Source organism: Mesoplodon mirus (genome assembly GCF_964341445.2).
Source record: "Mesoplodon mirus genome assembly, chromosome: 10".
In the NCBI taxonomy this organism is placed as follows: domain Eukaryota; kingdom Metazoa; phylum Chordata; class Mammalia; order Artiodactyla; family Ziphiidae; genus Mesoplodon; species Mesoplodon mirus.
Window position 1 is genome coordinate 58,296,464 of NC_138986.1, and position 24,545 is coordinate 58,321,008.

Consider the following 24,545-nt stretch of genomic DNA (forward strand, 5'->3'; position numbering starts at 1 on the left):
ATAATACATGTACACATGCTTTAATTTTTAGAAATAATAATGTGTATACATATGCAAAGATACTGTAAGATATATAATATCCCACATATCAGTATTATTTCACATGAAACATTAGAAAATATTAGGAAGAATTTAATAAAGATACTATGGTATACGATATCTGAACATACTAAATACAAAAATAAATTATGTTAGCTAGCTATAGATAATAAATCTATGAAAGGAGAAAAAGCTATAAGTTTGTTTTTAGTTAAAAGGAAAATTATTACTCTATTATTGCTCTTGCAATGTATAGACAGTAGACATATAACCACCTGATGCCATCACTAAACAGAAAAAAAACTCTGTTTTGTGTCTTCTGCCTTGTTTTCAAAGGATGTTTTATAAAGGATGAAATAACCAATGAAGCCAAAGTTAATGGGAAAAAAAAGTACATATTTATATATGATGTGTTATCTGCCAATCACAAGAGTTGCAGGTAATTAGAAATTGTTGGCTTAAAGATACAGTGTTTTGTTTGTTTTTTGCACAGGGTGTTTTTCCCTATTTTTATTTGTATAAAGATACCACGTTTTTTGATCAAGAGCCACTTCTCCATGTACAGACAGATTTCCACTAGTTTGCCCAAATTCTGTTTGCTTGCACTGGGTCTGACAGGCGAAGAACACAGCCAGCTGGTTTCCAGAGCAATACACTCCCTGGTCTGAGGAAGGCCTGTGACACATGTCATAAAACAGCTGCCTCTGTCTCCCCAACCAGCCAGAAATAAGCTGAGCAGAACAAAACCTGGAATAAAAAAAAACCTCGACTTTTCATGCAAGGACAAAAGGTGGTTATTAGGCATACCAGGAAGGTTCTTTTATAGCTGGTAATTACAAATAAATTAGGGACATATAACAAGAAAAATCATTTCCCTCTTCATTTACTTAAAAATGTGATTTCTGCAGTCATTATATAATTACTGGTATTTTTCAGTAACATTATTAGGAATAAATGGGCTACTGTTTCTGAAATTATCATAAAGATAAAAATACTGAAACTTCCTTTTTAGAACTGGTTGTTGAATAGATGGAAAGGGAAAATGGTCCATTTCTTTAAAACAGCAAACTGAACTTTCTTCTTTGGCAAAAGGGATCAAGCTGCTATTTTCCACCTTTGAAAAAGTGATTCCTCCTATTTCTCACATATTCTTTCAAGCCCTCCATCTTGCTTAAACTCTGCCTTCAAACTTCTTGTTCTTTCTTACTGCTGACCTGTAAGGAAAACTCCCCTAGACCCTAGTATCCCTCTGTTTCGTGCTTTCCGGACAACATGGTAGTCAAGAAAAGAATAGGAAACAGAGTCTTGCTTTTAGTTTCTAGGCTATTTCAAGGGCTTAAGCAGAGTCATCCTCAACAAAAGTACAAAGCAATGATTTGTTTTCTCACAGCTTTCAACATTTTTCTTCCCCTGCCTTCGACCCCCTCAACAGTCTTCATCCTTGGAGACCCTCACAGAAAAACCTGAACCAAGCCCCAGGTATGCACAGTATCTGTACCAACGGAAACCTCCTTCCCTCACCCAAGCTAATAGTTCCTTCCATTCCCAGCTATGTGCTCCAGACCCAACTACAGAGACGACAGGTGGTAAGCAGCTAACAATAAGATAAACAAATTCCTGCCAATAGGTTCATTCGTGTGCTGGTCCCATCCTCACTCCCAGGTAACGTCATACCTTAACCTGGTTACCATTCACGAGTCTGCAGAAGGCCCTTACGGGAGAATACCACTGTTGGGGGTGTCAGATACTACAGCCAGAGAAGAGGAGAATATTTTCATCAAGCCGTCCTTTCAACTCTTCTCAAAGCATGCCACACAAACATCAAAACTATGCCACGGCATGAAGCAGACACTGTTCATAATTGTCATTACCTCAAAAGTGTACAGTTTTCAGTGAGAAAGGAGGAAGGGAGGAAATCTCCCTCTGACTCCAGGCTATTTCTCAAAGCAGCATCAGAATTGCAGCAGCCAGTGTACAGCTGTGCCAAGAACTTAGCCACAGCTCCTAGGGGAAGTGTGAGTGAACTGGCTAATTCAACCAGCTACAGAGACCTGAGATTTAAAAGATAACATAAGAAATAGCACATGCAGAAGGAATGGTCGAACTAGAAAACCACTATTTTGCACCCCTAACGAAAGAATGGATCTAAGCAAGTTTCATCAACGGCTGCCGAAACCATTAGTTAGAAAGATGATGACTACACCTGGGACTTCCCTGCAGTGGTTGAGACTCTGCGCCCCCAACGCAGGGGGCCCGGGTTCCATCCCCGGCCAGGGAACTAGATCTCATATGCCTGCCACAACTGAGTTCGCATGCCACAACTAAGGAGCCCGCCTGCCGCAACTAAAGGAGCCCACATGCTGCAACTAAGGAGCTGCCTACCACAACGAAGAGCCAGCACAACCAAATAAATAAATAAATAAATATTTTTAAAAAAAAGATGATGACTACACCTAAATCCAATCATCGATCTTCACATCACTAAAAGTGGAACATGCACACATTCCACACCCCCTGATGTGATACAATAAGTATGTAGCATCACTTATGAATTAATTATTCTTGCCCCCTCCCCCAAATAAAAACACTGGACCCTAATCTAATCAGTCCTCTAGCTGTAACTTCCAGTTTGTAGAAAATATGAGGGACAGAGGAAGGTGTTAAATAACACACTGGGGAAACAACCCGGCAGAAGGCAGATTCAGAATGTGGGAAATTATAAAGGACAAATGACCTGATTTCTTCAACAAATGAAAGCGATGGAGTCGGGGTGAGGGAGAGAGAGGGAGAGCCATTATAAATGTAATAGGACCTTAAAACCATAAAGCAATGCAATGAGTGGACCTAGTTCAGATACCAATTCAAACATATTCAACCTTAAAAAGACATCTTTCAGAAAACTGGAGAAATCTGAACATGGACTGGGTATTAGATGATATTAGTGGAAAACTGTCAGTTCTGGTGGGTGTAAAGTATTAACGGGTGAACTGATACAATGCTGGGAATTTATTTTAAAATACTCAAAGCAAAAGCAAATGAAACAAGGTTGGTAAAACATCGGAAGGCTCAATTTACCATTCCCTCAACTTTGGGAAATTTTAGAAAACTTCCATAGTGAAATGTTTGTTGCTTGTTTGTTTGGAGTTTATCAAGTTACTGTACAACCTTGATAATTTTATTAGGTAGGCATATCCCTCATCGTCATTTTTTAAGGCCTGATTTAATTCAGAAGATCCAGATAATCAAAAAAAGAGACCGTTCTTTGCACAAACCGTAGAGAAGGTAAATCAGCAACTCAGCCAGGTGTTTCAGAGCCAGCAGCAGCAAGCAGAGTAGGGAGGGTTGTGTGAAATCTTAGGACCTTCCACAACTGGCTTGACGAAGGCCATGTTTCAATGTTTCCCACCCTGAGCACAGACCTGCTGGCTGGTTTCCCACTCCTCATTGCCAGCTGGCTGCAAGAGTCTCAGCGCCTGTGCCCCCGGCTCCCGGGAGCAGAGGGCAGGAAACAAGAGGCAGCTCTACTTGCAGATGGAGCCGACCATCTCTGAGCCAGCTGTCCTCCTTCTCCTAGGGCTCCACACAGAGAGGCCCAGAGGGCTGACAGCTCATCGCCCCGAGCCCGCCAGCCTGGGGACACTCACTGCCATGGCACCAGGGGCCTGGGACCCAGCCACTCTCCAATCAACAGTGAACAATTCCACTGGACGGAGCAGACTGATCAAGTTATTTCTTTTTTAAAAAGAAAATATGAACTGGGAAAATAAACGTGTCTGAGTACTAGATATTAAGGAATAAATTTTGCTTGATATGATAGTACAGTTATGGAGGAAAATGTTCTCAGTGCACACTGAACTACGAAGGGGTAATATGTCACGATAACTATAATGGACTTTACTTCAGCAGTGAAAAATACCAACATGTTAACAATGATTAAATAACATCACAGAACTAGACTTGCTAAAGTAAAATCAGAAAAGTCAGGGTAGTGCATGTGAGAATATGTATAAGCACAGCACAACTACTTTCATATTTTGCATATTACCGCCAGTCTTTATCTAAACAAATGCATATTCTGTAATAACTGCAATCATAATCATATTCAGCTTTTCTCAGTTAATATTGATATTTTCATTAAGAGTTTTCCCGTTTTATCTTAACAATTATTTTTAACATTACTTCATAATATGTCATAATATTGATGTTCCCTAAATAACCATATCTTAATTTGAATACTTCATTGCTTTTTTTTTTTCTATAGGATTTATTGCTGCAGTGAAAAACCACATGCATATATAGTTTTATGCTTTTGTTAAACTGTTCCTCTAGAATAAATCCTCAGAAATGAGTTCTGAGCCCATATACTGATATATAGCCCTGGCAAATTATCCACATTGCTGGACAAACAGCTTTAGTGACATCAGTAAAATGTACTTGTATCAATTTCAGAAGATTACTGGCATTTTCTTAAATTTTTATCTAATTTTTATATTTAAGGATCTTTTCATGTGCATGCCTGATTTCTACGAAAAAGAACATGTTTGTACATCTTTGTTTACCAGAAACTTGGTTAATTCTTATCACTTGCGATTTAATTACTGGAATCATGAAGCTTTCTCATAAATTTTAATGAGCTATTTATATATTGCTATTACCTTCGGTTATTGCGGAAACTAATATCTTTCTTGGACTACAACTGCTGTCTTTATTTACAATAATTTATATATTCAAATGCATCCGTCTTTTTTCTTTTCTTTTTTTAGTCTTTATTTCTCAACAAAACAGAACACCTCTAAGATCATCTTGACCTAAAGTGAATTTGCCAAAAGCCCGTGGACAGTGTGATACTACTGAACACTTTGTAACTGTCCTATCATGAATACTCTTGACTCTCTCTCTTTCTCACACTCCCCCATCCAGGCACAAAATCCTCCCAATGTTACCTCCTAGATATTTAACTTATCCTCTCCTCTCCATCCCTTTTCCCAATGACCCACATCATCTGTCACCTGAAACGCTGAATGCAACTGCCACCTAACTTGTCTCCCTGCCTCCAACACAGTTCTCTTGCAATGCAAACCATCTGTCCGCATGGCTTACATCTTCCACAGACCCTCCTTTTATGGCCCCTGCACAACTGTCCAGTCTCTCAAAAACAATTAGCCAACATGCTTTGAATGTTTACCCTGTGCTACACTTTGCAAACATTACTTCAATTAACCCTCACAAGAACACTTTAAATACAATGCCGTCATTGTTCCCATTTTACAGATGAGTACACTGAGGCACATAGAAGTTACATCATTTGACCAAGTTCCCATGGCTGGGAAGATGCAGAGCCAGGATTGTAAACTTAACTCTGCCTGACTCCAAAGCCCAGAAATACCTTCTTAACCACTGCACCACACTTCCTCACACATGGATCCTCATCTCTCAGCAATACTGCCTGCTTGCTGCTCTGCCCACCAGCAGCGCTGCACTGCCTGGAATTTCTCACATCCATCCGTGCTGCTTCTCCACTCAGTCTCTTCCCTCATGCGATCCTGACTGTTGGAAATGTCCTTCCATCTCTCTTTACACTTGACCTATATGACTCCTACCCATCTTTTAAGACTTAGTTCAGGCGTCACCTCCTCTGGGAAGCTTCTGCCTATTTAACTCCTTCCCCGCCCTTACCCTCTTCTTTATCTGATCAAAGAGGTGTCCTTCCTCTGTGCTTATCTCCATCATTATACCCAGCACATCATGTTATCAATTTCTGTTCCTGCCTTTGCTTCCTCCAGTAGACCACCAGAAGCCTGAGACAATCTTAACCATCCTGTGTCCCCAACCAGTACAATGCCTGGTATGTAGCAGGCTCTCAGTGCTTCAACATAGTGTTCAGAAGAATGAGAAATTCAGAGTATTCAATCAATTAATTCTTGAATATCTGTTGAATATCTATGCCTAAGTATTATACTAGGGACATTTCAAAAAGCAAATGACATATTCTGTGTGCAATATATGCATTTGACAAAATAAGTGACAAATAAGTCCCAAAGACCACTTGCTGTGGAAGTTCGAGGAGGAAAAGACCACCTTGGGCTGGGACAGTCAGAGAAAACTACAGAGGACAGGGGAGATTTTAAATAGGGGTTGAAAGATGAATAAGGGTCAGAAAGCAAAGCCACATAGCAATCATCTAAGTCTAATGCTTGAGGAAATGTCTAGGTTGGGGACCACGGCTAGCAATGAAAGACAAAGCTGAGAAGATGATCTTCTTCCTCTTGATCCTCTAAGTTCAGCTCTGTAAGTTCAACCATTCCCTTACCTAAGCACAAGATGCCAGATTCAAGTTTTATTGCAAGACACTTAGCCTTTCGGTGATGAGCATCTCACAGAACTCTCAGACCATCTCCTAGGACAGAAAATCATGGAAATGTTTCTAAATAAATTAAAAACCTAGAGATTGTTAGAACATGAGATACACCAATAATGATAAAATGTCAGAAACATGTGCAAACCCAGGTAATGAATTCAACAACTATCCTAAGGTCATAGATGTCTTCCTGCAAAATACATGTCATTCTGTTTGCATCAAGCACAGAAAACTCATTTACAAGTGAATGTCATTTTCATCTTTGTTCCATGGCCAAGTGCATCTCAATTGCCTTCGTTTGTTTCCCTACTGGAGTGCTTGCCACTGTTCTACAGCTGGTGTGGGTTGTGCTCTGTACGTGCTACTTACCACAGGCCCACACTGCAGTCATCCAGTTACAGATGTGAACCATAATCCCAAAGATGGTTTTGCACAAGGTGTTTTTAAATAATACACATCATAGGGAAATCAAAATCTGAGGGTAGTGTAGATAGAAAAGAACTTTAAAGATTCAAATGCAAGTACACACAAACACATGTTTTCTATGTTAGTGTAACATTAGGATTTCCATGTTGCTCGGCCTGAGGAAGTGCAGTCCTATAGCTAAGGTCTCCCACGGATTCTTTGCCAAATTCCCAAGAGAACACAAGAATGGGATGGAAGCCCCACTGCTGTCTCCCTTTGAAGAATATGGTCAAGAGCTAAAGGTACTCTGAGTTTTCTAACCATGGAGAAAAGGAACAAGTTGAGCAGTCAGCCAGTCATCCATCTCCTAGAGGTTGGTCTGGTTCTGATACTATCCTGGCCAGCTCAGTCCTCACTGACCACCTCCCCACTATAATCAGAGTAGTGACACCTTCTGAAAAATAACTGAATCACACCTACAAAATCACTTAGCACAAGTTATTCACTGAAGCATTCTTTATAAAAAACAACCCACTTGTCCATCAACAAAACAATGGTTGAATAATCTATGAATGTCTACACACTAGAATACTATGCAGCAGAAAAGAGAAAAGAATAAGGAAGCTCTCTTTGGACTGCTATGGAAAGACCTTCAGAGTATACTACTAAAAGAAAAAAAAACCAAAAGGTACAGGGAAAAAATCTTCAGCTTAAGAAAGGGAGGAAAATAAGAATACATACATTCTTGGGTGTTTATACTTATAAAAGAAACACTGGAAGTACACAAGAAATCAAAGTAAATGGTTACAAAGTAAAGATCCAGATTTTGTACCTTTTTTTTTGGGGGGGGGACCATTTTAAGGAAAAGAAGACAAAATTAGGTACAAGTCTTGGAAGGAGCTCGCACCAGAGAGCTTCACAATAAATCTACCCCTGAAATTACCTCTAGGACTGGAGTGCACAGTAATGAGGGAGGACTAAGACTCCTAAATATAAACCTATTTATACCTATTTATCTTTGAACATGTGAGCATATTACCTATTTAAAAACCAAAATTAATTTTTTAGAAAATACCTATATCCAGGCTCCAGTCATTCAAGGTCTCACTCCTTCTCCACCTCCTTCATTCTATCCCAACCTTCTTGTTCTAGTTGGGTTTCATTCTGCTTTTCATTCTGCTGCCTTGTATCTACTGAGATTCTGCCTCAGCCTGGCTCTTTCCAGATGGCAATGTGCCTGGCATTCTATTTTGATTTTGCCCTTGTATTTCTCTCTTTCTGATCACCCTTGGTTCTACCATCAGCAGAGCAGCTTCAGGGCAGCCCAGTCCCACCCCTGCGCCCTGCATGGCCTAGACTCCCAGGAATCTAGCCTGCTACATGTGAAAAAGTTTGAAAACTGACTGAAGTACACCAGAGGTGATCAGTCCCAAGGGATGCTAGGAGACTGGGAAAAAATTTAGGGACTTACTTGGGAATTGGGTGATTCTCTGGCAGTACATAGTTGGTCCTGAAATTCTCAACAGAATCAAATTATCATACCTTCCTTTCTAGGGTCCTCAGGATCACAGGTGGGACACTCTAGACTCATCCCTATAGATACATCTTTGTGTTTAACAAGACCAAGCCAGGTTAGACTAAACGGACCCCAGACTTACAGGGATCTACCAGAATTCAAATAATTTCAAATATATAACAAGGCAAAGATGGTCTCTAATTTAACTCTAGTTCCAGCTGAAAAAGTCTAGGAACCATTGTTCTTTCAGCTCACTGCATCACTGTCCTAGTAAAACATTCACTGGATCCAGTTAAAGGATTCAAACTGAATTTCTGGACACTTCCTACAGCAGATGACAGTGTTTTAAAGAGGACATATAGAATGCTGAGAGTCAGGCTTGGATTCGACAAGCCTAGGAATACATTCTAGGACTATTTCTAGCTGGCTGAGCAACATAAGCTTCATTTTCCTTATCTGTAAAATAGGTTGTTACAAAGATTAAATGAGATGATGAAGATGTAATGAAATGAGTTCTCTCCCAAAACATTCTCAAGGCAAAGCTAATTTTTTTTCTCATTTTATAAGGAGACTACTGGCCAGTATGTGTATCAGGAAGTCCCAAATTACCAATTCACGACAGTAATACACACATTGATTTTGGAAACAAACATAAGGCACAGTATATATACAAGCACCTATAGATGCAAAGCCAGTACCCTGAGCTCACATTTCAGCATGTTAACTTTAAATAATTCAGAAAGCCTACCCTATAAAGCCCCTAATGGATTTTCTTTTCTCTGTGTCTTCTTGGTTGCTAAGGCATTTCTTTCTCCAGCTTTCTGAAAATCACAAATAAGCTTATAAAATGCGACATCCTGCATTGACTCATTTCTCATTGGACTGACTTTTAGCATACCTGAAAGCATTTTGTTGCTCACAGATGTGTTCTGCTATGGTCCGATGCACTCAAGTAAGCTTAAACCTGACCTGGTCATGTCTCATTTTACCTTAAGGTGATAATTCAGGAATCAACTGCTCAGTGTCAAGTATAGAATCTTATCTTTCTGCCAGTTGTCAGGGATATTTAAAAAAAGGATTAAAAACTATCTTTGACCTTCACTATGTTCTTATGTAAAGCCATCTGCTATTGCATTTCTCTTCACTGTATCTCCTGTCATATAAGACATTTCCACCTAAGGCTTTCTACTCAAATCACTGGAATTGAGTGTCTCCCATTCAAATACAACTTGTCATGAAAAGCTGGATTTTAAATCATTGTCTACTTAAACTAACCTCCAGGAACATTCCTGTACTGCCAACATCAAAAATAGGAAATATGTATAGAAAGCCATTTCCTACAATACTGAATTATGCAAAAGTGTATGTGGATACCAAAAAAAAAAAAAAAGGAGAGGACTATTCATGATATTTGGATATCGGATATATTTTATTTTTAATAAAGTTTCCTCTGTATGAAAACGTTCCTCTCAATCTATTTGATTCGAATTACCAAAAAAATCTTTATGCTATCACTTTTATATTGTTTAACCAACTTGTGCTTTAATTTTTATCTACTTACATGATATGCTTAAAGCTGAAATTATTAAAACATACTGAAATAAAATCGGTGTCTTTAAAGGGTTTACACGCATACATACAGTCCACCCAATCTCGGTCACTTTTTGAAGGGCCCTAGGATCGTTTGCAAGGCAAAGGCATTAACAAATTGTCTGTTTTACAACGGTTACACCTAATTTGAATTAAACTACAGTCGCAGATGACAGAAGCGCTCCTTTCATCTTTTGTAGGAAGGTCACCCAGCCCAGAGCGAGTGCCACACTCCTTCTGGAACTAAACACATTGGCCCCGCCGTCTGTTGAGTCCTCCCCTTCACAACCCACACCTGGGTGGCCAAGGGTCACGGCTGACCTCCCGACGGCGCCAGCGCCTCTTCGCTCTTCCCTTTAGGGAAGCAGCAGATGGCGAGGGCGCGCAGCGCTGGTGCCGCAGCTCCCCACCACAGCAGGCCAGGGACACCTAAACAAGGACTAGTTCGGCGCCTGGGACTCCCTGGGCCGCCTGCTGGGCGCCGCGGGGGTTTTCCCGCGTCTCTCTCCCTTCTGGGCTCCAGGACTGTTCACCTAAACGCGGCGAGACTCCCACCCTTCTGCCCGGAACCCAGACCTGGAAACCCTCATTCCCAGGGAGACACACACACACCCCGACACACACAAACACACCCCGACGCCGCAACACTCACCCAAGCGGCGACTGGACCCGGGGTTCTCGCGAGCCTGCCCGGATCTTCGCGCGCGAGCAGCCCGCTACCAATAGAAACCCTGGCTCCAAGGGACGAGCCAATGGGAGCGCTCGAACTAACGGGAGAAGCCAATCACCGCCCTCTCGGCTCTGGAACCCCGCAACCAGTACCACTAAGCTCTCTTCCAGCTCCCGCGAACTACAGTTCTAATCTGAAGGTCCGCCGCCGCCCGTCTCATTCTCTCAATCTAGGCGGTAAATAAACTTTCCCCACAGTAGAGCCTTGAGGAGTTGCAGCTCCTGCCTTGTACTCCGCTCTCTGCTCCGCTCAGGAGGGAAGATGTACGCACGGTCACCTCCTTTGCATTCTTCTACTAAAACTCATGGCTCACCGCAAGCACAGCCAAGCATTTCAAAAATTAGTGACAACAGACGAAGAACATTTTTCTTCCCGTTCACGTAACCACCATGAACCATTTGAACCAGTGTCTGAATTTTAAATGGAAAGATGGATTAATAAGGAGCTTGAAGAAATTTCTCTTTATCAAAAGTGTGAAAGTCCTTTACTGAAATTGTTGAGAGTTTATCGGGGCTAGAAGTGAACCAAGGGGATAGCGAGTGCCCTGCAAAAAGATGCGAATGCTTATGAAAGGGCATCTCCCCTTATCTCGTTCGTTGATGTCTTCGAAATAAAACCACAAAGAGTTGCTAGAGGTTTGTAAATACTATTAGAGCTCACTGTGTGTCAGGCTTGATTCTAAAAGGAGTTTAACTGAATTAACTCATTCAGTCTTCACAACTACCTTATGGCTCATTTCAACCTGTTTTACAGATGAGGAAACTGAGAAAGATTGGCCCAAGATGCCAAGCAAGTGAGAGGAGAAGGCAAGCCTAGAACCCACGTCTGGATGATTTATCCAGGTTAGCAAAACATTTTCATGTCTGAATTAACTAGACCTAAGCAATCTAGAGTCTTTCACTTCTAAAAGGTATGAATTCTCCTATATATATATATATTTTTACATCTTTATTGGAGTATAATTGCTTTACAATGGTGTGCTAGTTTCTGCTATATAACAAAGTGAATCAGTTATACATATACATATGTTCCCATATCTCTTCCCTCTTGCGTCTCCCTCCCTCCCACCCCTCTAGGTGGTCACAAAGCACCGAGCTGATCTCCCTGTGCTATGCGGCCACTTCCCACTAGCTATCTATTTTACGTTTGGTAGTGTATATATGTCCATGCCTCTCTCTCCCTTTGTAACAGCTTACCCTTCCCCCTCCCCATATCCTCAAGTCCATTCTCAAGTAGGTCTGTATCTGTATTCCTGTTTTTACCCCTAGGTTCTTCATGACATTTTTTTTCTTAAATTCCATATATATGTGTTAGCATACGGTATTTGTCTTTCTCTTTCTGACTTACTTCACTCTGTATGACGGACTCTAGGTCTATCCACCTCATTACAAATAGCTCAATTTCGTTTCTTTTTATGGCTGAGTAATATTCCATTGTATATATGTGCCACATCTTCTTTATCCATTCATCCAATGATGGACACTTAGGTTGTTTCCATCTCCTGGCTATTGTAAATAGAGCTGCAATGAACATTGTGGTACATGACTGTGAATTATGGTTTTCTCAGGGTATAATCCCAGTAGTGGGATTGCTGGGTCATATGGTAGTTCTATTTGTAGTTTTTTAAGGAACCTCCATACTGTTCTCCATAGTGGCTGTACCAATTCACATTCCCACCAGCAGTGCAAGAGTGTTCCCTTTTCTCCACACCCTCTCCAGCATTTATTGTTTCTAGATTTTTTGATGATGGCCATTCTGACTGGTGTGAGATGATATCTCATTGTAGTTTTCATTTGCATTTCTCTAATGATTAATGATGTTCAGCATCCTTTCATGTGTTTGTTGGCAATCTGTATATCTTCTTTGGAGAAATGTCTATTTAGGTCTTCTGCCCATTTTTGGATTGGGTTGTTTGTTTTTTTGTTATTGAGCTGCATGAGCTGCTTATAAATTTTGGAGATTAATCCTTTGTCAGTTGCTTCATTTGCAAATATTTTCTCCCATTCTGAGGGTTGTCTTTTGGTCTTGTTTATCGTCTCCTTTGCTGTGCAAAAGCTTTGAAGTTTCGAATTCTCCTATTTTTTAAAAAATCTTTTGGGACTTCCTTGGTGGTGCAGTGGTTAAGAATCCGCCTGCCAATGCAGGGGACATGGGTTCGATCCGTGGTCCGGGAAGATCCCACATGCCACGGAGCAACTAAGCCCATGCACATAGCTACTGAGCCTGCGCTCTAGAGCCTGCGAGCTACAACTACCGAATCCCGCGCGCTGAGTCGGTGCTCCGCAACAATAGAAGCCACCGCTTGCTGCAACTAGAGAAAGCCCGCGCGCAGAAACGAAGACCCAACGCAGTCTAAAATAATTTTTTTTTAAATCTTTTGTTACAAAATATTCAGTTAAAATCTCAGGAACTTCCAGTGGCTTTAGTGTAACCTTCACAGTTAGCTGCGGATATCAGGATGAGAAGGATTGAGGGTTAGGGGCTGGGAGTGGAGAGAAAGGGATAGGAGACTGAAGGAAGTGACCTGAGAAACATTGTCCACTGAACCACTTAAAATAAGTAATATTGTTACTGATTGTATATCACTGACTTGATTTCATCATTAAAATAAATAATTGCATTAATTATGTATGATAGTGTGCACACCCACGGACAAATATAGAGGTTATCTGAGGCAACCTATGGAGAATTATGAATGATCTACGATTGAGAGCCTTTTAAATCTGTATTCAATTTTCATTTTTATATTGGAATTTATTCTAATAACATAGTAGATATCAATTATAAAGGGGAAAACAGAAGGCTGGAGTTGTTTTGTTAAATATTTACCAATTTTAAATGTATTTCCCTTCTGAACTATTTTTAATTTATTTCTTTAAAGGCTATTTTCACACAAAACAAGTTATAGGACTGAGTACTGAGCTAAGAAATGGGAGAAGGAAACATGACTTTTATAGCCGTTAAAACTTCCTGTGTTTCAAATCTGGGCAGCCTTTCTCACTTTCCTTGAGGACTTACACGATCTGATTTCAGAAAAGTTTTCCAATATTTCTCTGTAAGTGTGGATTTGGTTTTAAGCTTTGCTTCAAAGGGCAGGACCATAATACTAAGTAGGCAGTGATAAGCCCTGGGCTCCTGGAGCCCAGGCTGAACTGGCAGATGCTTGGGTTCACTTCCAATTCTGTGTGGCAAGGCCATCACTAAACCTTGTTCCTCTGCAGAGAAGAAAGAATTGCAAATAGCATAAGGATCAATGGTAGTATCATTGTCACCATATGTAAATGTTAATCCACACATAGATTTTGTTTCTCTTTGGGCTTTCTTTTTTTTACAAAGCAAAACATTTTCAGGTCAGCTGACACTAAAAAGCCTATAATTTCCAGCATAAGTTTTCCCATAGAAGAAATCTTTTTGGCTGATCACCGCCCATAGAACTTAGATGCCCTTCATCTCCCACCCATGCCTCCTGCTGCGATGGGTTAGAGAAAGTCCCTGCCTGCCACCCAGTGACTGAGGCCGTGTTCCCAAATGGAAGACAGCAGGTTGGAGACTGCCACAGTACTCAGGATGCAGAAAATAAAGGACATTTTTAACTGAGTTAAATCGTCAGGGTCATATCCAAGACCCTTTGGTGACCCACTAGACGCTTCCCACCAACCTCTGGGAAGAGCGCTGCAGACCTGGGCTGTTAGGGTACCCACCCTTAGCTGAGGAGTGTGACTTGTCCTCCTCTTCCTAGTAACTGCAGTGAAACCCCAGAGAGCATGTGGGGAGAGAGAATGGGAGGTAGAGGAGGTGTTTTCCAATTTTAGCCCACAAAATTATATTCTTTGTGATATCCTTCCATTAGTTAGCATTAATTTTTTTTTCTTTTGCGGTACACGGGCCTCTCACTGTTGTGGTCTCTCCCGTTGTGGAGCATAGGCTCCGGACACGCAGGCTCGGCGGCCATGGCTCACGGGCCCAGCCACTCTGCGGCATGTGGGATCCTCCCGGACCGGGGCACAAACCCGTGTCCCCTGCATCGGCAGGCAGACTCTCAACAAGTGCGCCACCAGGGAAGCCCAGCATTAATTTTTTATACCCATAAATAAAGTCACTGCTTCTAACTTTGCCTTCCAATTATGGTCCTCCCAGTAGTGACCTTGAAGAGTATACTTTCTCTTCTGTAAAATGGGACCCATTCAGACAGCAGGAGATTGTTGAAAGGTGTACATGGGAGGTGGGGGACCTACATAAAGCAGATAGATCAGCACCTCCAACAAAATAGATCCTCCTTTAGTATTTGTTGAATGAATATTAAAGTGTACAAATCATAAAAGCACTATTCAAGTTTCCTTTTTCTTGCTTCCCATGGGAAGTTCTGTCGAAGTGTACGTAACAAGAAATAGTGATTCTGCAGTTCCACAGTTCTTTTTGATGAGAAATATTGTGTGTGGGTGTGTTTTTCCTTGAAGTTCATTAGCTTTTTTTCCATAAAGATGAAAACACTTAGCATGATTAACAATGGTTTCAGAAAACAATTGTTTTGCCTGCTAGCTGGGGGCCTGTGAAATGCACGTATTAAAAATTGTATATTTTCCTATTACAACAGTACTTAAAATTTATTTAATGAATAATCAAAGTATTCAAGTATCCTCTAATTTATTGTATTATGGAGTCTCCTTGAAAACCGTTTTCAAATTAAAAAAGATCTGCTGAAATTGCTAAGTGAACAAACTCTCATTATCTTTATTTTTATTAAAGATTGCACAAACTGGAATAAGACGAAAATACTGAATCCACTGTACATCATTCATTATAAAACAACATACATCACATTTGTACTCTACCAAATAGGACATTTTCTTTAAAATTATATATTGCGTGCTCTTAGATTCATGCTTTAGATATTTTACATGTCACTATTCTCTTATAAATAATTGCAACTTGACCAATTTGTACACCTGCTACCACTATATCTCCAATGCAGCGAGGTGCAGTCTTTGACACGAAAACAGATGAAATGGAAACAAGTGTATGGATGTCACATCTACCGAATTGCGACTACTGTTTTGCCTATGCAGTGAAATGCTAATGTAAAATACATACACAAAACGTGGTTTCAAAAGGCACAATTTTCTCCACAAAAAAGAACAATTTAAAAATACGTGGCGGTTGGGCTTCCCTGGTGGCGCAGTGGTTGAGAGTCCGCCTGCCGATGCAGGGGACACGGGTTCGTGCCCCGGTCCGGGAAAATCCCACATGCCGCGGAGCGGCTGGGCCCGTGAGCCATGGTCGCTGAGCCTGCGCGTCCGGAGCCTTTGCTCCACAACGGGAGAGGCCACAACAGTGAAAGGCCCGTGTACCGCAAAACAAAAACAAAAACAAAAACGTGGCGGTTAAATTCGGCACCCTCGAGGGCGCTGTGGCTTCACATTAATGTGATCCTAAACCTCGAGAGCAGACCGCCTGGCTTGGGGGGTGACGGAGCCTATCCGCGGAGTCCAGGAGCCTGGAGCGCGCTGGGACCCGCGGCCCTCGGGATGCTCGGAAGGCAAGATTTCTTTAAGCCACCTCGAAACCTTTGCTCAGAGTTTCAGCATTGGACCAGCGATTTCTCACCGTTCCAAATGCGGCGCCCGACCAAAACAAAACCGGTTTTGTGCGCTGGGCCCTTCTCACCACCAGCAGTTCCTCTTCTCCCAGAGCAGAAGCCCCTCTTCTCTCTGTCTACGGCCCCACACTCCCCGCTTCTCGGGAAGACTCGTTACGAGTCGCGATCGCCACCGCCCCCGGCCTCAGGGTCGCTCTGGTCGTCGGTGAAGCAGACGTCCACGTCGCTGTCGTTGTCGCTCTTGGGCTCCCCCGGCTCCGGGGGGTAGTCAGGCTCCGCGCCCGGGCCGTCGGCCGCCTTGGCCAGCAGGTTCTGGCCGGGGTGGCGGGACTTGACGTGGCGCTCCAGGTCCCGGCGGCGCACCAGCACCTTGCCGCAGAACTCGCAGCGGTAGGGCGTGTTGCCCTCGGCGTGCAGCCGGATATGCTTGTTGAGATTGCTGGGGTCGCCGAAGGGCCGCAGGCACACTTTGCACTTGAGCGGCTTGTAGCCCGTGTGCGTCCGCATGTGGATCTTGAGCCCGTACTTGCGCGAATACAGCTTGCCGCAGTAGAGGCACAGGTGGCCCGTCTTGGGCTTGCCCGTGCCGCCACCCCCGCTGCCGCAACCCCCCGCGCCACCCGCCGCCACGACGGCCGCGGGCAACGTTCCCGCGTCCAGGCGGCCGCGGCCTTTCCCGGCCGCCATCTCCGACAGTTGCTGCGTGTGCATGGCGATCTCTCGGTCGATGCTAGCCAGGGAGCCCAGCTCGGCCGGGCTCAGAGCGGTCGCCGCCGCCGCCGCCGCCGCCGCCGCAGGCCCACTGAAATAAGAGAGGGACTCCGGATACTTGAGCAGCCCGCCGAAGTGCAGTTTGAGCGGGTAATAAGTGGCAGCGGCCGGTGAGCCGTAGAGTAGCTCCCCGTTGTAGACGGTAAAGGCCGGCATGACGGCAGGCAGGTGGCTGCACTCGCCACCCGGGTAGCCTTTGAGGCCGCCCGCGTCGAGGGCGGGCAGCACGCAGCGCTCAAGGGGCAGCCCGGCCGCCGGGGGCAACTGCGCGTAACGCGCTCCCGGCAGCTCGGCGGCTGCGGGAGGGGCGCGCTCCACGTGCTTGAAGGCGGACGCTTCTTCTGGGGGCCCGGGGAGCAAAGGGAAGCCGCGCAGAGCCCCGGAGCAGGGCAGGCCAGGAGGAGGCGGCGGGTCCCCCGCGAGCAGGCACTTGGGGTGGTGGTGGTGGTGATGGTGCGCGTGGTGGTGATGGTGGTGGCCCGCTTCGCCCGCCGCCGGGTTCTCTCCGCTTCCCGGGCGTCCGCCCGCCCGGCCCCCGCCCAGCATCCTGCTTAAGGCCAGGCTGGCCCCAGGTTTGCCGCCGCCCTCCTCCCGGTAGGGGTCGCAGTGCGCGGCCGCGGCTGCCCTGGCCAAGCCAGCGGGCTTGAAAGCCGAGCGCACGCCAGGATAGAAAGTCAAGCCGCCGCCCCCCGCTGGGGAACCGCCCACGATGCCGAGAAAGTGGCCGTGTCCCCGGGCGGCACCACTCATGTCCAGGATGCGCTCCGGCTGCTCCTTGCCCTTCTTGGACGGCCCCCACTTGGCCAGGGGTGGCGAGGTGGCCGAGGGCGCGGAGGAGGCCTCGCGCTTGATGCTCTCCCGCGCTCCGCAAGCCTGGAGGGCCGGCGGGACCTGCGGGTGGGCCCGAAGAGTACCCGCCGGGGCGGCCGCAGCGAAGTCTGGCGCCGGGGGTTTCGGGGAGAGGCGAAGGCCATCCGCGGCCGGGGCAGCGCCTTGGCGAGCCGTGTGTTCGTGGTGCAGGTAGGCGCGGCCCCCGGCGCTGCTGAGCACACAGTGGAAACGTAGGTGCGCCTTAAGGCTGTTGGGGTACCTAAACGTCCTCCAGCAGTACCAGCAAATGTAGCGCTCCTCCCCTGGGCGAGAAGTGAAAAAGCGACCCGGTGAGAAGCAAGCAAGCGAGAGAGAAAGAAAGCGCCAGCGCGCCCAAGGCAAAGCCCAGGTTTTGACCAGCAGTATGGGAAGAAGCAGGAGTATTCTTGGATTCCGGCGAATAAGTGAGTTCGGTAGCCCCATTGTAGCGAGGACTCCGAGAAGCCCCAAACGGCCAACTTTGTCACCATCTCCATCCAATGAGACTACTCAGGGGCCGAGAGGGGTGACCTGGGCCTTTCCAACGAAGACTTCCTCCGGGCCATGCGAGCAAATCTTCCTTGGGAGGGCAGCGCTCAGGCAGGCTGGCCAGGGAAGAGCCGAGAGCAGCTGTTGCTTTAAATCAAGTGTTTGGGGCTGTGCTGGGCCTGGGCCCATCTGTTGGCGTTTGCAGAATAGGTGGCGTATGTCAAGGAGTTTGGGTAAACTGAACAAAGGCCAATCTAATGGTCGTGAGCGCCTCATTACCAGGCGAGACAATGTCCTGTATGTATGGGCCATATGTAATCATTCCTTTTCATAGAACAATGTCTTTTATGTCCACTACCCACCCTCCCCACCCCCTCCCAGCCTTAAACACTTTGCCTGAGGTTTTCCTGGAGCGTGACCAACTGAAGGACCACATAGGGACTATGATTTGCTATTCTTCAAAATTATTTGTATCTTTATTTCCTCTTTAACCCCGTTTAATTTGATGGGAGAAAAGAAAAAGTCTTATGTCCCGATATTCTAAAAACAGAAGGATGATGTTGCATTATCTTGTCAGTTGTTCCACCTGGTAATTAATTAACTCCTAGATAGCTGCACAAATCCAAGCTTAGTAAAGTCCTTGGAAAATATATATGGTGTGTGTGTGTGTGTGTGAATAATATACTCAGCTTTTGATAAGTGCACCATTTTATATCAGGGACTATATACATGCTTTTGACATCAAACCTTTTTTGTGTGTTTAATATTATTAACATTAGTTGTTTTTAAATTTTGCCAGGGTCTATGAACACAATCAAAAGACACATGTATGAAACAGATTTTGATCACACGATAGAAGTTAATTTTCACTCAAAAAGGTCATGTTACATCCCTACAGAGAACAGCGAGCTTGCAATTGGATGTCTTTTTAAATGTTGTGGTTGATCGATAATACTGAAGGGAAGAATGTCTATGTGAAAGAAGTTAGTTGAGCCACAAGGAAGTATCCAAAGTAAATGTCAGTTTCATTAAATGTAATGGGAAAGTTAAATTTTTCCTCCTTGCACACAAGTAGCTTAAACTTCTAAAACATTACTACAGAAACAACAATGGGGGGAATTTTCAGATATTCCTCCCTTCATGTATTTTGCTTCTGAATTTGTATAAAGCAAGTAGTCCTCCCAGATATACTAAGGTGGAAGTTCAAGTAAGGGGCAGATTATTCCAGCTGAAGCCAAGGTAGAGCAGAACGAAAAAGAAGGGAAGAGGATTTGCCTATGTGCCCTACCCTAATTATTTATGGAAGACTTAAATAAAAATCAATTCAATATTTCTGTTGTATTGAACAGCCATGTAAAATAAATCTTCATAAAAAGAGAGAGAGAAGAGAATTCCTGAGTTCTCTTGGTGGGTGTGTTGATTTAATATCTTAAGTAACCTTCTTTCTGCTAAGTTCAGAACCTCCCTCTCATCACGCCTTTTTAAAGAGGGCTGCCCTAGAGTGACTCAGCTCAATGCAAAGCCAAGTAAGCTTTGTTCCTAAAACAAAGAGTCAGTATTTTTGTTAATCTTACTATGGAATTGAAACCCACTGGGGTTAGTCAATATTGGAAGAATAGCAGCCATCCCTACTTATTTCTTCCTCTTTTCAAGGTTTAAGTAAATGTATGTTTTCTGTTTCACTGTGTTTGGTTTTTTTTGTTTGTTTGTTTATCCTAATGAACTGACATGTTCTCTGGATTCTGAAATCCAACCTATGCCAAAAGTACCAAACACACTTCATAAGTGATTTTGCCTCCTCTCCCGGGTGTAACTCTAAGGTGGTCAAGATTTCAAGCGCCTCAAAGCTGTGGAAATCAGGGTTCAAAGTAACCCGCACATTCCCCAAAAGGAAAATGGTGTCTCTTTTGATATCTGTGACCATATGATGTTTATAGGCTCTATTGACTGAAATGAAAACATGAGGGCCACCACTCAAAAAAGTTGCTTTTGTACTATTTGAGAGTGTCTAAAGAAGGGTGTTCTGTGCACAAATTCCTGGCCCCCAAAGGCCAGGAGTCCTTGGAATTGTTCTATAGTGGCAGATTTGAGAGTTTTCCACTATGGGGCTTTTGTCATGTTTCCCTTTTACTGGAAGAAGTTGACAAGAGGATGTAATGTGATGCAAGGAACAAACTAAGATAACTTTTATGAATACTGTACATACAGATCTACCCACAAAATCAATAGAATTAGTTTACAGAAGACAGTGACACTCTGAAGTGAAGTGATTCATCATTTTGAATTAACTTCATTCTCTTATTCATTAATTGTTTCTTAAGTCCCACACTGGTATTAAGATCTTTAACTCTATTTCTAAAGGAATGAGATTGAGCAGGAAATTCAGGAGAATGTGTTAAAATAGTTCACGGCATCCATGATGTTGACTTTAAATATAACTGTGTCTTTAGGAGAAATTACAAACAAAAACAACTGGCAAAGAACAAAGAAAGTCATGGAAGTGTTATGCAATAACAAGGAGTCTCAAGATCTTAACTATTTTAGCACCTCCCAGCCTTTTTCCACAGGAAGTGTTCCTCAGTGTTCTAGGGAAGGTTTGAAAATGTTTTTCTCTTTAGTTACTGCACCTTAATTTGCATAAATCCGCTCTTGGCTTTGGAAGGGGTCAAATAAATCTGAGAAGAAACTGGGATACATCCCAGTTTCGATTTAAGTAGGGAGAGGGAAATGAATAAATACCATTTAAATGGAAGGGCCTCAGTACCTGCCAACTGACCAGCTGTAAGTACCGTAATGCTTCTAAAATGCTGTAGAAATACATTACTTTCCTCCAAACCAGTGAAGAGATGCCCCTCGCCTTCAAAAGCATTCCAGGTTTGAGTTACACTTTTTGGAGCTCATAAGGTGGTTACCCTAATACTACGTTAAAGCATCTTTATTGATTCTTAAGTGAGTAAATAACTGTCTCTTTGGGTATGCAATCAGAAAGGATGACCCGCATGAAATTCACGAAGAGTATTTTTTCCCTGCCATCGAGAGCCATATTATTATGGTCTGTTTTTATCATTTACTGTTGATTTAAAGGAGGTAGTGATGACGTCGCCTCTGCCCACTCCGACAGGGAGTATATATTCAGTTTTACACAGAGCAGGAAAAAGGCCCTTCAAGTCTAGGGACGGGCCCAAAGATCGGAGGAGGGCTGGACTCTCGCCTACCCGCGCTGACCCGAAGGCTTTCTCAGAGACGGTACCTTTCTCGTCATGCGTCGGAGTTGCAGTCGTGGGGATGTCAAACCACTGCGCCAAGGAGTTGGAATACCACACGGTCAGCTCCTCCCCTGGCTGGACGTCTCGCAGCGCTCGGTAGAAGATCTGGGACGCAAGGAACAGGACAGCTTGCTGTCATTTCCTGGGTAATCGGTCAAAAAACAACTGAGAGGAAAGGTTCCATTCCGCGCCCTGACTCTGTGTGACGCTGGGAAAACTATTGGACCTCTCTGAACCTCAATTCCCTCATTCTTCAAACCGGGAAAATAATAGTATCTACCTTATAGGGTTGTTGGAACGTTTAAATGAGACCTTTAGCTAAAGTGCTTTGCTCTTATTATCAGTGACAGTTTGGTAGATAGAAATAGCAGTGGGGGGGGGGGGAAGCCCACAGTACCTGTCCTCCGGGTAAGTCTGCAATGGCTTCGAGAGTCTGTTCCTGGGGGTTCCTGGCTGCCCGGATTAACCCTATCCACTCCAGGGGGGAGCCCCCCGACTCGTCCACCAGCTCCCCTCTCACCATTCGCACCTGCAACACAAGTAGTGGTCATTCTCCCCCGTGCCACGGCCAGGCCCACAACCCAGCGGGCAAGTGTATCCTCCACCCCCAGCCGACTCAGGAAAATGGTTGTGCTCATGTTGGCCAAACTGCTGTGGGCTGCTGGGAGGAGAGTAAGTCCTTAGGACCCTTGCTTGGGGGAGGGAGGAAGAGGGGAGGCTGGCTAATATAACAGTTTCCCCCCCCCGCCGACCCCGCCCGTCTTGTCCCACTTTGACAGAACGAGGAGTGAAAGCATCCTGCCCGAGTGCCTGGGCACATCTCGTGCCAAGACGTCTCCCACCCCCGCCCCAGCTCTCCGTCTCGCTGTTCTAAGAGCAGCCCCGATACCGGGCTAGAGACGTTTCTAAGTCAGTCCCAGAACGCAGGGTGTCCCGCGCCTCTTCTCTTGCCTCCGCATTCCAGCGGCACCGCACCAAAACGCGGAGGTGCCCGCGAGCCCCGCGGCGAAACTGTCTGAACAAAGCGGCTGCGCGCTGGCCGGCCATTTAAAAGCAATTAAAGCGCGTTTAAAGAAGATGGGGCGGTGCACGGCGAGCCCGGCTATACTACTCTGGGGAAGAGGATGATTGCGTGAGGAGCCAGATGCAGGTCCCGTCGACCGGGCCCGGAGCAATTCCTTACAAGAAAGCTGTAGTCTAAGGTCCTCTTCCCAGTCACCCCTGCCCACGCCACCGGACTCCTGCCTTCATTCCCGGTGGCAGTTGGCCGACCTTCGCCCGCTGAGACGCCTCGGGGCGGGCGGGGGCCTGTTAGAGCCTCTCTCTGGTCGGGGTTCGCGACGCTGTTCGGGAAGTCGGAGCGGGCGGGTTGGCCCTGACGCCTCCCAACTGCGATTCTGGCCCGTCCGAGCCCGGCTGCAGGCGCTCAGCCCCGGTGCCCCTCGCGGGTGGGCGCTCCTCGTCCTCGGAGTCTGCGTCAGAGCCACCACCTGGCGCACCCTCAATCCATTCACCCCGAACCCGCAAGCAGACACCCGCGGAAGGAAACACCTGGGGAGGTTCTAGGAACTGAGAGTATCCAAGGATAAATTTTTCGGAGACGATGAGATCAAATTATCTGAAGGCAAATTTAAGCCTCATATTAGCTCATTGAAGGGCAGAAGGTAAGAAAAGTCCTCAGCGCCTGTGAGTTGTATAAAAGAGAAAAGGCACATTTGCCAAGAGAGGAGAGATGCGGCGGGAGGAGGGGGGCGCCTCTGCGAAGAACACCCCAGCGCTCCGGGGAAATCGGGGGTTCCGAGTGGTCCCGGCACGTAAAGAGCCCCACGCACCCCACCCGGGGGCTGTCCCCTCTCAGCCACGTCCTCTCCCCTAGCCCGGCCCACGTCCAGCTCTCGGCTAGTGCGACTTGTGGGAAATGATCGGAGTCCCCTTCCAACTGGCAGAATTGGCAGGTAACGACTCAGTCACCCCTTTCCTCCCCTGGCCCTATCCACCCCTTTCCTGGAGGGGATAAGGGAAGGCGAACGAACGGCAGGGGGCGGAGGTCGGAATGGCTAATACCTTTTTCTTGGGCCCAGGTTCCCTGCGGTCTGACAGGTACTTGCCCAGCTTGAAGGTTCCAGGCACCGGCCCGAGGCGCAGGCCGGCCGGGATGCAGCAATCGGCACTCACGCTGGTGGCCGGAGCGCGAGCGGCTCCGTGCATTGCTGCCGCCGCCGCCAGGCAGGCGCTCGGGCGCACTGGGTCCTCGGCAGGGCGCGAGCGACAGAGCCTGAGCGGCGCGCTAGCTGGCGAGCCGCGCCCCGACGTGCGTTCTCCGCCCTCGGAGTGACGCGGCCGGGCAGGCACTGCGCCTTTTCAATCTGGGCGGGCGCCTTTTGGCACCGCTAGCGCAAGGGCGCGGAGTTTGGTGAGAGAGTTGCGCTTCAGAGCAGCTGCAGAGTCCCACCCGAGAGGGTCACATGGAATGGTTCCCTCAGCCCCCTGCATAATCGAGGCCTCTGAATGGCTGGCGCACAATGGTCCAGGCGACCTTCCCATTCCTAAAAATCCAATTTGTCAAGGGCGAAGAAAAGGCGCTGGTGAATCAAAGGTCCGGCGGGACCATTAATCCTCAGCATGGGGCATTGTCCTCGAGACAGTTACGATATTTTAAGTGACAAATCCACTGTATAATTTCTCCATAAATTTTACTTCCTTTTATTGTTCACCGACAAACCAGTTTTGGGAAATAAGTGACTACTTTAAGTCTACTTGGCTGATTCCTTTGAGCCTTGGTCTACTTCAAAGATTTTTAATTCTCTCCCCTTGGCTTTATTGTAAAGGAGATTAAACAAAGAGATGGGGACTGTTAGGAGGACTTGTTAACTTCTATTGATTTCTGGCGTGTGCCATACAGAAATTAGGCAGGTACTTGATGGGAAAACACCAGA

General features: G+C 45.4%; 1 protein-coding gene across 1 annotated transcript; it reads right to left on the minus strand.

Annotated features, from left to right (window-relative positions):
* Nucleotides 1–16,387: 16,387 nt before the first annotated feature.
* On the minus strand, nucleotides 16,388–23,832 carry PRDM13 (PR/SET domain 13; the record flags this gene model as incomplete). Its single annotated transcript, XM_082633888.1, has 4 exons — nucleotides 23,674–23,832; nucleotides 22,007–22,138; nucleotides 21,594–21,714; nucleotides 16,388–18,138 (listed from the first exon to the last, which is right to left on the minus strand). The coding sequence occupies exons 1-4, from the start codon at nucleotides 23,815–23,817 to the stop codon at nucleotides 16,388–16,390; spliced, it is 2,148 nt and encodes a 715-aa protein (XP_082490014.1). The 5' UTR covers nucleotides 23,818–23,832.
* Between the last annotated feature and the right edge of the window lie 713 nt (nucleotides 23,833–24,545).